This window comes from Styela clava, chromosome 14, assembly GCF_964204865.1.
Source record: "Styela clava chromosome 14, kaStyClav1.hap1.2, whole genome shotgun sequence".
NCBI classification, from domain to species: domain Eukaryota; kingdom Metazoa; phylum Chordata; class Ascidiacea; order Stolidobranchia; family Styelidae; genus Styela; species Styela clava.
In genome coordinates, this window is record NC_135263.1 from 12,131,575 (window position 1) to 12,145,630 (window position 14,056).

The window sequence follows — 14,056 nt, forward strand, 5'->3', positions numbered from 1 at the left end:
GACTTGAACAGGAATTTCTTCATAGATCTAATAAAAATAGAAATGAAATATAAATGTTTCAATGAGTATACCAGGGGTGGCCAACACGTCAATCGCTGTCGACTGGTCGATCAAGACGTCTTGAGTAGTCGATCGCGTCCGATGTTGAGTAAATTTAATAACATACCCCAAAAAATTATCTTAAACCAGTTTCATGCAGCGCCTGATTTGTGTTTTAATACATGACGATTACACTACAGTACTATGGATACTTGGCAAGGTTTTTTGAAGAATTTTCGACACTTACGAATGAAAATTAGGCAGGCCTCAGGTCAGAATCGTATATATGATTCGAATACATCTTAAATAAATGATAAAACCTTTACTCCAGGTACAATTACATAGCCAAATTGCCAAATTAAATGGAACTTTTTGTGGCGATTACGCAAAGAATGCGCCCACAGAGCCGAGCTTATTAGCAGCGGTACAATTTTTTTCGTATGCGTGTGTGTAGTTATTTGCATACTCAGTACTCATTCGTTTTTGTGTTGTATGACCTTATTACCGATCAGGCGATCGCGAGTTATTCGAGGATTTTAGTCGATCGCGGTCGAAAATAGGTTGGCCGCCCCTGAAAAAATAAATACACTATACTTGATAATGTTCCTGTTTTCCATGTGGGCTGAAAAGACTATTGTGCATTGACTATCGTAAATCTAACATAAAGTTTAAACATTAAACTCTATCGAGAAGGCACGTGGATTCAAAAATAGATCTATGTAATATGTATGCTCCCATGATTCACTGGAATACACTCTTGAGGAGGGCCAATGTTACAAATTTGACTTCAAACAGCGTTAAAATGAATGACATAGTTTTATTACTGCGTTAAGATAATGTTATTAAAATAGCGAATATTATTCATAATAGCAAGTTGTTTGGAATAAAAAACCATGCGAGACGACACTTCGATTTGACAAACATTCCGGAATGTTACAATATATATTCAACACTGACCATATTTGTTAATTAAACGTTGACATTATATATGGATCAATAACAAAAGCAAACGAGATTTGAGACTGTGGATAATGGAAGACTGGAATAATTTATATATTATTATAGGAATTAACTGGAAACAATTTATATGCACGAGTTTGCACTCGGAGTTCTGAGACTTCGATTTTTTGTAAAATCTAACCTAATATCCGATTTTCAGGTTAAAAAAATATTTTCCATTAATAATTTTAGTTTATTTTTTCAACTTTAGACTACGTTGAAATATAATCCACTTTTGTTCAAATGCAGTAAAAAATCTCTAGACAGTTGCCTGCTTGCTCTGTTTGTATTTCCTTGTTGCATATGAAAATTATGTTCACAAGATGTTCAAATGCAGTAAAAAATCTCTAGACAGTTGCCTCCTTGCTCTGTTTGTATTTCCTTGTTGCATATGAAAATTGTGTTCACAAGATGTGGATAGCATTTGAAGAGAGCATATACAATCACGATATTTTGATAAACTCACATAACAGTTATATCAAAACAGATTGCAAGTTATGGTTGCGCTTCGATAACAAAATGATTAGAGTCAGTTTCGTCTTGCTCCTTCTTTTTTTCTGTTTCGTTCCTCTCTTCTATAATTTTGAGTGCCATTTTGAAAATATCACCGTCAAATTGTACCGAAATGTGATCATGTTTGGGCGCCTTTCGATCGGTGTGTACTACATCTGACCACGATGATCTTTGTGATCTGCCAATAAAACAAATATTATTGAATGGAAGGAAGATGTTGGCCGTTCAATATTGTGTGAAAAAAATGAAGGAAGCTAATAATCATAAAGTAAGAAACACTTTCACATGTACATCGTATTATCAAATATTAAAAATGAAAGTTCTATGCAAAACAATTTTTTTTGTTCAATTATAACATGTCATAGTTTCAAAAAGAAATTTTTAACAGTTTTAATGCTCAGAAAATAAAATTGAATGTACGTCAATTGGTAGACTATTACTACAAATAGTATTTGAGATACCTCGATCAATTTTCCAGCGATCATCAAATATTCGGACAACATTCTGCATAGCGATACTAAGATCCGATACCTAAGTTTGAAACTAACGCAATGAAGAGTCAAATATCAAAATTGATGAATTGTTTTGCAACTTCTTCGAAAATAGAACCAAATAATTTTCATGCATTCACTGCATTCATTGCATAGTAAAAGATTTTTATATATCGTTTAATTTAGCAGGTTAAACAGAAACTAAAAACACGAATTTTTGAACTTCCTAATTAAAATCCGGCGCTCAGAGAATAGTTCAGGCGACAACCTTAGTCGGACTGCCAACCATTGATCCTATTTTACTAATTGATAACTTGAAACGAAAGCATTACATGGTTTGTCAATCCTAATCACCAGAAGATCATCAATATCACTCACCCCAAAAACGCAACAGAAAGGGAACATATTTCCATCTCAGTCGTGGACAAAATATCATTGTAATGACCTTGTAGCACCGGACAAGGCTTGAACGCATCATTAAGATAATCCGTTAAACTGAGAGAAGTAAACGTCAGCCATCCCTGAAAATAAAGGGTTCAAATGGCGTATGGTTTTTAAATTGAAACAGAAATAACGGCCCGCCCAGTGTAAGAAAGATTGTATGTGGACATGTGACGGTATCATAAAATTGTCTGGATCTCATAACTTGTACCTGCACAATATATCAATACTGATATTAGGCCTAATGTCGAAAATCCGTGCTTTACTCACATGTTCTTCGTACAAAATTTTGGCAACTTCGGCAATTAGGTTTCTTTCACTAGGTGGAGAAGCAATGTAGATGTCTCGAATGTTGAACAATTTAGCTTTTCGTATCCAGATAACTCTTTGCTCGATGGAAATAGCAATGTCATTAGCAGTTATCGCCATTGCATTGTAACATATGTTTTTCTTCACAATGTTCGTTATAGGCTTGTTGCACCTGGATATATGAAATGGGTGGAATATTTGGATTGCTTAGACCAGCGGTTCCTAAAGGCGGCGCCACGGTGCACTCGGAAATCAAAAGAATTGTTTTAAACATAATCAATATATGAATAAATATTTTACACATTGTATTTATTCTAAATGTTTTATTGTTTTTTGATTTGACCTTCTCATTTTACCTTCTATATATCGTTCACTTTCTGCTACGTAGTGTCTGCTTCTATTGTTACAAAACTGTTACGTAACTATACAGGTAGAAACTACTTTCTGCAATTTTGCAAGTTGGAGTTTATTCATTTGCTGAACCGAGTTGAGCGAAAATGAGTTTTTTTTTAGTATTTCCGAGGAAAATCAGGAGATGAGATGGGATGACGAGTTGACCTTTTGCCTTCCTTCATTAGGGTTACATGTTTACAAATTTTGAAAGGCATAAAGTACATATTAACAAGAACAAAATTGGGTTTCTTTTATCGTTCTAGTACGCCGTGAGTTTTCTCCCTGATAATTTGGTTGCGTACGAACAAAAAGTTTGGGAACCGCTGACATAGACCTAGGTTTACAACACGCCATTGAAAAAGAAGCAGTGTGTGGTTTTGCTAAATTGATGTTATTAAAATGAAGTGTAAACATATTGATTATTTACTTAAATTCTTGTTTTTTTCGTTTTGGTTTGATCGTTTTTAAATAAATTGATTTACTCCGCAACTAATATGGTATGCTTGTTGCTATTATTGTTAAGAGTTTCTTTCCTCGGTAGAAATAAATCTCAAATACGTGGCAGTTGAAGATGGAAGTTTTATCAGAAGGCTATTAGTTTTATATTTTAGTTCAGCTATAAAATTTTGTTGATTTAAAAAACTGACGTCACTATTTATATTTTCACATGATCTATCACTATTTCAACTGATCCCATGATCAATGTGGATTTACAGCTGATCAATTTTTAGGTCTAGTGTTCAACCAGCAGCCTATCTATAGACAGGTGAATTCTGAACGAAAAAATTACTCTCTATTTGAAGTAGTTAGTTTCCAGTTTATTTCGAATGGCCATCTAATAGTTTATTCGCGAGATAATTTTGATTTCGTTATTGTCATTATCATATTCTTCAGGTTATCATCTGCCGCGGGGCATTATGACTCAACAGATGTCGGCTACTGTACATATTTAGTATTTACGAGCGGCTGAATATATCGATATGCGCGCTTAATTGTATATTCCGAGCGCTAATGACCATAGAAAATTATGAATTCTATTTTACATTTGTGATAATCTGGCGGTTCTCTGAAAAAAAAAATGTAAAGTGAGTTAGCGCAAGCTAAGTTTGTCGCGAGTTTATTATCAAATTATCAATGTTTATGGCCAAACAATGGTTTACTTATAAAAAAAAATTCAAAATCCTAGCTGTTTCAGCGCACTCCTCGTAATATGAGCAATCAACAGTAGTGAAATCATAAATTGCAAAGCCCTGTATAAATTCATCCACTACGAACGGTTATATCTGTATTTATCATTATGCACATACCATGTACGGCATGCATACAGAGTATACAGGCACATAAAATATATTAACTGTCTATATATATCACTTGAATAGCACTATATGTATAGTGAGTGGGTTGTATATACACATGACATTGGCTGTACATGCATATTCAGTTGGCTGTATATGTATATCGCTGGAACTTGGATGTTGGAGGAATCCATAAAAAAGTGATTATTAAGTGTTTAACTCCGATAGTGAGGCTTTCCGCATATAATTATCGCCCACGAAATTCGAACTTTCAAATCCACTCAGGGTAATTATCATTGCAAGTAACGTCGATATGTTACTTAAACAAAAGATTATGTGAAGCAATGTAGAGACGTGAATTGGTTTTTTACTCGACAAGCAGATCCGTTTACGTTAGTACCATTTGGCGAACGATTTGCTTATTGTTTATAAACACGCGGATATCACGTACGCACACGATATTTAGATGGTGTGGTACCAACCTGGAGATGGTTCGTTTAAAATATGCTGTTTAAGTCGGGTTTGAGCATATTATGTTAACTACGTTGTCAAGCAAATTCCTGCCTTCCCACTTGTAACCACCAGATTAATATTGACTAAATTTAACTAATTCCTCATACCTCAGCATAAATTCTTCTTTTTGATACCGCCAATGCAAACTGATATAAGGTCTTCCCTTCATAGTACTTCGCCAGAAATCTTCAGCAAGCTTGGTAATATATTTTGGGTTTTTAGCTACATGAGCTATGGTGAGAAATAAACGTTTTTCCGAAAGTCTTCGCAAATCTAAATTGTTTTGAATTTATTTTTCAGTCGGTTTGAAACAAATTCGAAGTACTCATTTGGAAAAAAATTTCAAATAATATTCGACACTGCTTTTTTTTGTTACTGCAAAGGAACTATTTAGGATTTCAGCCTTTTCTTTTCGTGGCCCATTTTTGTTGCCCGAAAGTTCTGTGATCCGTTAACTTTCTCATGAAAGGGGGAAACAACAAGAAAAACAAAAAATTCGTTCCGTGAAGATAGACATTTTCGCTTTAATAATTTAAATGTAAATTACCACTCAGTACAGCAAAAATTAATTTATCAATCAATAACTCTAGCAATTTTTAATAGGGTTGGGTTCCACCTGAAAACGTTTCTGTGGCTTAGCAGTAGACCGTGGACCACTGGTTGAAAACTGATGTACTGGAACAGGGTGGTCCAAACCCGGCCCGCGGGCCATATGTGGCCCGCTGCTTCATTATCTGTGGCCCGCGTCACATTCGGAGAGTAATCAAAAAATCGCATTACGTGTTGTTTCGTCATAAAATAAATCAAAAAAAAAACCTTTGACATATTGTCATCATTAATGTCACTGAATTTAATAGTTTTATGGCTAGCTGGGAAAACTAGCAAAGTTGAATGATGTGCTTGGCAGTTTAAATTAATGGCTTTCTAACTTGGCTTTCTAACATTTTGGTCAGGAATATATGCTAACAATATAGGCATCAAAGAAAACTAAAAATCAAATGCGGATTCTATTAGCCTAGAATGGCTATGCCTAATAACTATGTGATTGCACAATAAAAGTGTTTGTTTTATATTGCACTGTTTACCTATTCTTGGCACTATTGTGGCCCACGCATGATGCAAAAATAATTTTGTGGCCCGCGGAGCCGACAACCTTGGACCACCCTGTAGTCAACCCACCTTCGGCGTTCTTTACCAATTCAAGATTTTTACCATACTCTTTTTTCCCAAGCGGTGGCAAATGAAGGTTAAACAAGGGACGAGGATAAATTACACATCTTTCCTGAAAAATGAGTATTAGGCATAATGACACGGTTGTTGCTAATTCGAAACGTGTAATTGTTGTGTTAATTTTTAATGAAATGATTTGCACTGCAAAAAATAGCTAGAAGGCATCCTAGGATTGATGTGTTTAAAAATATATTATGTTCAGAGCACCTATAATTATTAAAATCCGGATGAGATGTAAAGAACTCTTGAAGATTGGTAAAGTTTCATTCATTTTATATCTACAATGAAATAAAAATAATTTATAGTAAATGGAATAATTTTAAAACAGTTGTTGTTTTTAGTTCGGTAAAATTTAGTATAAAATTCATTTTATACTCACCATCGAATCAAAAAGACCAATAATATCCCTGTCATGGAAATTTCGTGATTCTCTACCATCTGGAATTGGAGTTGGTGGTATGAATTTATATTTCGGACCATCGTTACCTTCATTATTTTTGTTGATCTCACGCACTTTCATGTCCATAAACTTTTCGTGCCTTCGTATACTCCTAACTGAGAATTTCCTAAACATTCATGAAAATGTCTGATGAGTTCAAATAATTAATTAATGCCAATTGGACATAGCGTAATGATTAAGCAGATTTAACGATTCGGTTTACTTAGAAACATCAGTTTCTGTGTGCAAATGGATATTTTCAAGGATTCGTTATTAGATTTTAAACATATCCCTGCTTTTGAACAGGGGGAATGTTTAAATTCTGTGTCTTACATATTTTATTGAAACACCCACAACAGCATTGGAATGTTTAAAAACGGGTTTTGGAGCCAGTAAAAATAATTAAGCATGTGTATATTTACATTCAGATGACCGCATATGTATATAAGCTGACTGTATATGAATTTTACCCTACACATCACATTCGGAGACATGAATTAGCTCATTGTGCTCTATAATAGGTTTTCACAGTTTTGGTTTTGACTTGACTTGTATAAAGTTATTCAAACTGGAATACATTTTGTACCTGATGTGAAATACAGCATCGATCTTATAATCACAAGCTTCTCTGAAGTCGTCGAACGAAATACAAGAGATGAATTTGCATAAATCAGCGACCTGGATACGATGGACTGGTGATACGTACGGAAGTGTGCTTTGACTAAAACAAAAGCATTTTTATGCGTGGAATGCAAAGAAGGTGGATGAAAATATGTGAAAAAAGCGGAAAATCTTACTTGTCTGAGTGGTGTTTGATGAACTTAGGTATTACGATAGTGCGATTTAGCTTTAAACCAACAAATATCGCTTCTCTGAACCCCATCAGTTGATTGTTGGGCCCATTTTGAAGTAATGGTAAAATGAATTTATCCGGATTCATTTTAAAAACTGGATCCGGATACAGTGGCATCGGATAATATTTCTCATTTTTATTAGATATAGAAACCTTTTCGAAATATTTCAATTCGTATAAAGTTGAGTTTATTAGATCATTCCCCCATTGTACCGAACATTTTTTATCTTCACTGTTTGGCAAAACATGTCGTAAAAAGTTGGGCGAATTATTCCATCGCTTGCTTAAAAATGTTCCAGAATTTGCATAAATTTTCTCAGACAAATCTTCATATCTTATAAACAAAAAAGCTCCAAACACAATCAGGAAAAAGACTATGTTTCGAATATGTGTTACTAATCCATTTTCATCAGACATAATTAACCTGAAAAAGAAATTTCAATCAAGAAGGTATAACCTTGGCACTCTACTAATTGAACATTTTCTTATAAATTTCCTTTTCTTTATTAAAAAATTGCTTTCTACTTCAGAATCACATAAATGTTCTATATTTTGCATGTACGTTTAAATGGGCTTTCATTTATTTTTGAATGCTAGGTGTTGTGGTCATAAAAAACAAAACTTTTTGTGTCACAAAAGTTGCTGAATGAAACCATTACCGAATAAAATAAAAAACAAAAAATTTGGTAGAACATAACATTAGTAACTTTTAAGTTATTGTTGAAATAGCAAGCGACCCAAGTAAATTCACAGGCGACCCAGCCTTGGGTCGCGACCCATAGCTTGGGTAACACTACTATAGGACAGGGCTACTCAACTGACGGACCGCGGTCCGAATCCGGACCTTTCGACCATAAACTTTGGACCGCGTCTGCTTGTTTATTTTGGCAGCATAAGCATCGTTTTATAGTATAGATAATTTTGATACTATTTAAATACACAGCTACACAGTTTGTCGTACTGGTACCGATGTGCGACATTTGTGTTCATATTTGCGAGCCATCTATTGCTCTTGTATTTAATATTGCAATTGAAGTTTCGTTCATTTAATGAAATAGATTTTCTGTAATGTCCGGACCCCAGTAATTTTGAAGCTTCGTAAACGGATCTTTGGTGAAAATAGTTGAGTATGCTATAGGACATAGGTACTATCCCATTATCACTATCCAGCTAAATTACTGACCTGTTTTCGATTGGGTTATTGATATTATTATATTGATATATTTAATATTTTGATTTGAGTTGTTGCTCCGCCTTCTGACTTATCCCAAATGGATATGAGAAGAACAAAATCAAAAGGTAACACCAGAAAATCCAGTGGGGGAACTATAAAGTGATAGTGCGTATACTGAATATGGCTACCAAAATGATAATCTACATTTATCTTAATTGAAGGCTAACTTCGCCGGTCCAAACATATAATTATCATGGAGTGATTGTTTTGATCTCCAAAAATCCCATTAGCCGTATTTATTTTCACCAAAATTAGCGACAAGTACCTGGCAATAATTTATTTCAATATTGACTACAATAATAATGCGCTAATCGTCCATACTTAGTTATAACCTCTGTATTGCAAATCTCAAATCCTCTCTCCTACGTCCAACATTCAACAAAAAAATAATCTCATCTGAATAAACTTTTCTGTTAGTACTTATAGTTGATAGTTACGACACCGTTCCTAAAGTCATACAATACTACATAAAAAATGTGTATAGATATTTAACAATTTCGAAATGAATTAGGTTCAAATTTCTTAGTTAATGCACCGTTTTCTTGAATAATGACCCTATTCAACATGAAGAAACATATATGTACGACTTTGATTTAAAATTGCAAAGACATGTTTAAAATAATGCACGTACGTCTAAAATTTATTACTGCAAAATGCAAGTCGATTTTCGGGCTTCTTATTTTACTTGGTAAATTTAAGAAAGTCATTTTCGCCTGGGGCTGCATAGTACCATAAACATGAATTCTAATAGCTCAAAATAAAAACAAATTTTAATATATATATGCGCCCTAGGGATGCAAGCTCTTGTTTCAAAATTTTATTGCACAAAAATACGAAACGTAAAAGAATTTCTGGGTAAATCTGCTGAAATTGTCTCATTTTTTGACGGTTATGGGCCTAAAAAAGTTCGTGTTTTATTTTCATGTATTCATTCTAATAACGTATATTATAATTTAGACAGGATCGACATGAAGACTAAAAGCGTTAAAGAAAGTGCGAACTCAAACGTGAAACACCCGAACTACTTTCTGAGTTCACGTCAGATAATCTTAGATGATAGATAAGCAGCTCTATTATGCGTACATTCTCTCACGCACCTTGGATGATAAAAAGCCTATATTTATTTATTATTGCGTATATTCTCTCTCGCGCCCACGACAATGTAGGAAAACCTACATAGGCGGGTTGTACGTTGCAGAGTAGTGTATTTTGATCATTCGCATATTCGAGATGATTAAAATTTTAAAAATTGGTGCCTGACAAATTGACAATTATAACGGGAATTCAATGGTCGATCAGCATTTAGTGAAAAATCGATAAATTTAAAATATTATAATTCCGAATAAAATACAATTCTTAATATTAAAATGCATGGCTCGTCCGTCAGCAATTTAAGTAATATGATACAGTTACATTCGATTCATAAAATTTCGAATTTGTTGAGATCATCATTTTAGGGTGATACGAAATAGTGAAAGATTTCAAATACATAAGTATTATACTCGCCAGGAATTGCTCATAACTTTATGAAAAAGAGGTTCCAATAGTAATTTTCATAATTATCTTTTTACATATGAAATCGTCGACAACATCATCATCATATGTGGCTCCATTTTGACATTAGTTATGGTTACAGTCATTGTCATCTAAAAACGAAATTTGATCGAAACTTCTAAGTCAAATAATGACTATATATAAGATATGAGTATTCATTCGATTCATTACATCACGGTTGTTGAGTCAAAGTAAACAAGCACTCTTCATTCTAATCGAATATTGCAAAAAGACTCTTACTTCGTTCACATCCAACGCCGAAATATACAGAAATACATGAGCACTTATAGCCATTACTTTCATCCACACACGAACCACAATTTTGACACAGATTCGGTGGACAATCATCAATATCTAAATAAATTTATTTTGCATGCTGAAGGAATTTTTTCGTTTCATGGACAGCTTAGTTTCGATATTATTGACCTCGGAATGAACTGGATAATATAGTTAACTACTTATTTGTTATCACTCCGTATGTATTATGATCTTTCATATGTTAAAAAAAAAGAAAAAGAAAACACCAATATATAAAAGCTTCAAGCGAACTTTGTAAAACGTCTTTTACCTTTATCACCGTTATCTCCGCAATACCCAGAACCGCATGCGCAAGTGTAGCTATTTATTTCAACCTGTCAAGAGCCTACATTATGACACGAATTTGGCGAATAGTCATCAATATCTAAACGAGATTATCGGTCAGAGACCGAGGACTTATCGATCGAAAGTTAGGGGATCCCCCAAAACAAAAACTGGAGTTTCGATTCATCCGCTCTCACTCCATAGTGACACCGAGTGTCACATCACTAATTATTTAATAACGCGCTAATTATACGAGATAATTCGCCCAAAATCAATAGGCTTCTCGTTCATAAGATAAAATGAATGCACATGCAAAATCTGGAGCAGATTCAATATCGCTCTCGTGAGATATCGCGTGCATCTAACAGACAAACAAACAGACACCCAAACAAATACCTATCAACATACTTATACTTCGATAATTAAAAAGGTTCTCTCATAATCGTTAGAAAAGCTTAGTCTTCTACGCCATACAAATTGATATACATAACTATTACTGTAACAAATTTGTTCATATGACATTTATACGTTAACTCGTGATTTTTCTATTCGGATAAACTCATTTCACTTATCAAACGAGAAAACACATATACATTTCACGTCTTTAAATCAAAGATTCAAGCATTATTGAGAATGATATTAGCAATTAATGCTAGATATACACTAAGAAGTGTTGAAATACATCGCCCCTTAGTTGGATCACAGTTTTCCGGAATATCCAGAAATGCATGAATAAGTATAGTTGATGACTTTATTTACACAGGAACCAACATTCTAACATGGATTCTGAGAACAACCATCAATGTCTTATGAAGCAGTGTTTATTAGTTGAAGAATTGATTTAAATTTATCTACAACAAACTACATGGATTTATTTATTGCGTGCCATTGGTCATGATGGCATTATGGTAACAATACACGAACAAGTATAGCCGTTAACCTTATATACATAAGGACCACGATTCTGGCATGAGACCTGCTTCGTCGTTCGGATGAGTTTACTCGTTTGTTACGCCGTTTTATTTCACCAAATGACCGAAGTGCCCATCGAGTACAGCGCGATGATGATAAGCCGATTTTGATGTGTTTATTTAGTTTTTAATGTGGTATGATTGTGTCTTTGTGGGAGAGGGGTGAGGCTGCGTGCTATGCTGCTCTGTTTATTTGACAATGCCTACTGATCACACACTGCGGATGTCCGGTGTAGAGAATCGAATGCGATATTATAGTTTAAACATTAAACGAAAACTGTTGAGTTTGTCTCTTGATGGAATTTTAATGTGAGTTACGCAATATACTCCTAATAGCTGAAAAGAAATCTTTAAAGCCTAAAGTCATTGGCGTTTTCTGTCGAAATAATGCTCAATATGATTTTAGAAGCTTTGTTTTAAAGTTTGTAAATAAACATCTCTGTTCGGAAGATGAACGGTTCTTTCGACCACAATACTCCCCGATAGATGCAATCTGTGGTATCATGTATGGAGTTGAAAAATTGACCGAAGACTCGGCAACAAATTGCAAGTAAGAACTCGAAAATAAACATTACGCATAAACACCCACGCAATTTTGTAATGTCAAAATAGCATATTGTAATCTTAGCTATATTTTTCAGTTAAGAAATATAAGCAAAAACTTTGATAAACAAATCATAATTCAAAATCTTTGACCGGAAAATTTATCATTGGATTATATGTATTTTTTTTTTAATTTTTAGACAATCTTACAGTGAATAAATACACTGGAGTATACAAATCTGTTACGATTTATTTTTGAAATCTCAAAAAGCCATCACAAAAAAATTGAAAAAGCCGCATCATCCGTTCTTGAATGGTGCAGCTAATATCAAGTCACCCAAAATATAAAACCACCAATTTCAATAACAGGAATGCAACATCGAAATGAGATAAATTGCCAGACATCGAATTTTTTTAATTTCGGCGGTTCTAAAATTTTAACGACTTTGTCCTTGTTTCTCTATCTGGGAGGAGGGAGTTGGGCCAAGTTACAATAAATTCAACCACATTTATATATAAAATATATTTACTCAATTTCCGATTAGTTCCACTTGACACTATGACGATATTCAAAGCGAGCGAAAGGTGTGGGTGGAGTTATTGGCCAACTACGATAAACCTCTAAGACCAGACTGGGCAAAGATTTTTTTTTTTTTTGCAAAAGCCGCATTCATGAAATATTCTATGCAATTTTTTCAAAACGGATTACCCTGAATAGTATATATATTAATATGATAATAAGAAAAATATTTAAAAATAAATTGAAGATTTTTAAAGAAATATATTGAATGATTGAGTGAAAACATCAACTTACAAAATACAAAATAAAAAAATGAAGTAACTCATTACCAGTGAAGTTTCAAAACTTTCTGGAGCAAGGGACCGAACAAAATGCTTTGGCGGACAAATGGGGCCGTAGTTTACCCACCCTTGTCTTAGACTGTGATCTACTGTGCTTATACAGCCAATAACATATATAAATAGGCACTATACCGAATTCAATGTGTATAAACAGCCAATTCTATACGCATATACAACCGATGGAATTGAATTCTTTCTATTCATGTGACACGATATAAGTTGGGTACTCCCGTAGTGTGTGTATCAGGTTAGGGTTAGGCCATAATTTTATTCCGATTTTTCTTATTTTATCACTATTACGAGTTCGAGGACTGTCTGTGTTAGCCAAGTGAATATACACCCTGCGTATAGGTTTTAGTACCTTTATACAACATGATGTAAGGTAGGCGAACAAAATTAGTTACCTCCATATTGGTACACACACTTTTGGAACGCCATAAGTTGTACCTTTATTGTACTATTCATAACCTGACAGGTTAGATTGTCATGGGCACGAAACATCATTTTTAAAATATCTTAACTCAAATATATTCTAGTTTTCACAAGCTTGCAGAGAATATCTTATCAATATTATGTGCGATTGAGGACTAGGTGTGTCTCCACATTGTGTATCCACATTATGTTTTATTATTTTGTGTTATTTATACATTTGTACATTTATTTACACATTATCCGAGTTATCACAGGTATATTAAATATTGGCATATTTGTATAAGACAATTGTAATAATATGTCGTTTTTTATCGCAAAACAAATATCCTCGCCCTGGAATGGAAAATAGGCTTGTTTTAATAAG

General features: G+C 33.9%; 1 protein-coding gene across 1 annotated transcript; it reads right to left on the reverse strand.

Annotated features, from left to right (window-relative positions):
- Window positions 1–83: 83 nt before the first annotated feature.
- On the reverse strand, window positions 84–7,938 carry LOC120340622 (uncharacterized). The gene is made up of 8 exons (XM_039408926.2): window positions 7,460–7,938; window positions 7,249–7,383; window positions 6,603–6,789; window positions 6,173–6,275; window positions 5,101–5,266; window positions 2,754–2,964; window positions 2,421–2,563; window positions 84–1,729 (listed from the first exon to the last, which is right to left on the reverse strand). Exons 1-8 carry the CDS (start codon window positions 7,930–7,932, stop codon window positions 1,534–1,536), a joined length of 1,614 nt encoding a protein of 537 aa, XP_039264860.2. The 5' UTR covers window positions 7,933–7,938; the 3' UTR covers window positions 84–1,533.
- Window positions 7,939–14,056: the final 6,118 nt, after the last annotated feature.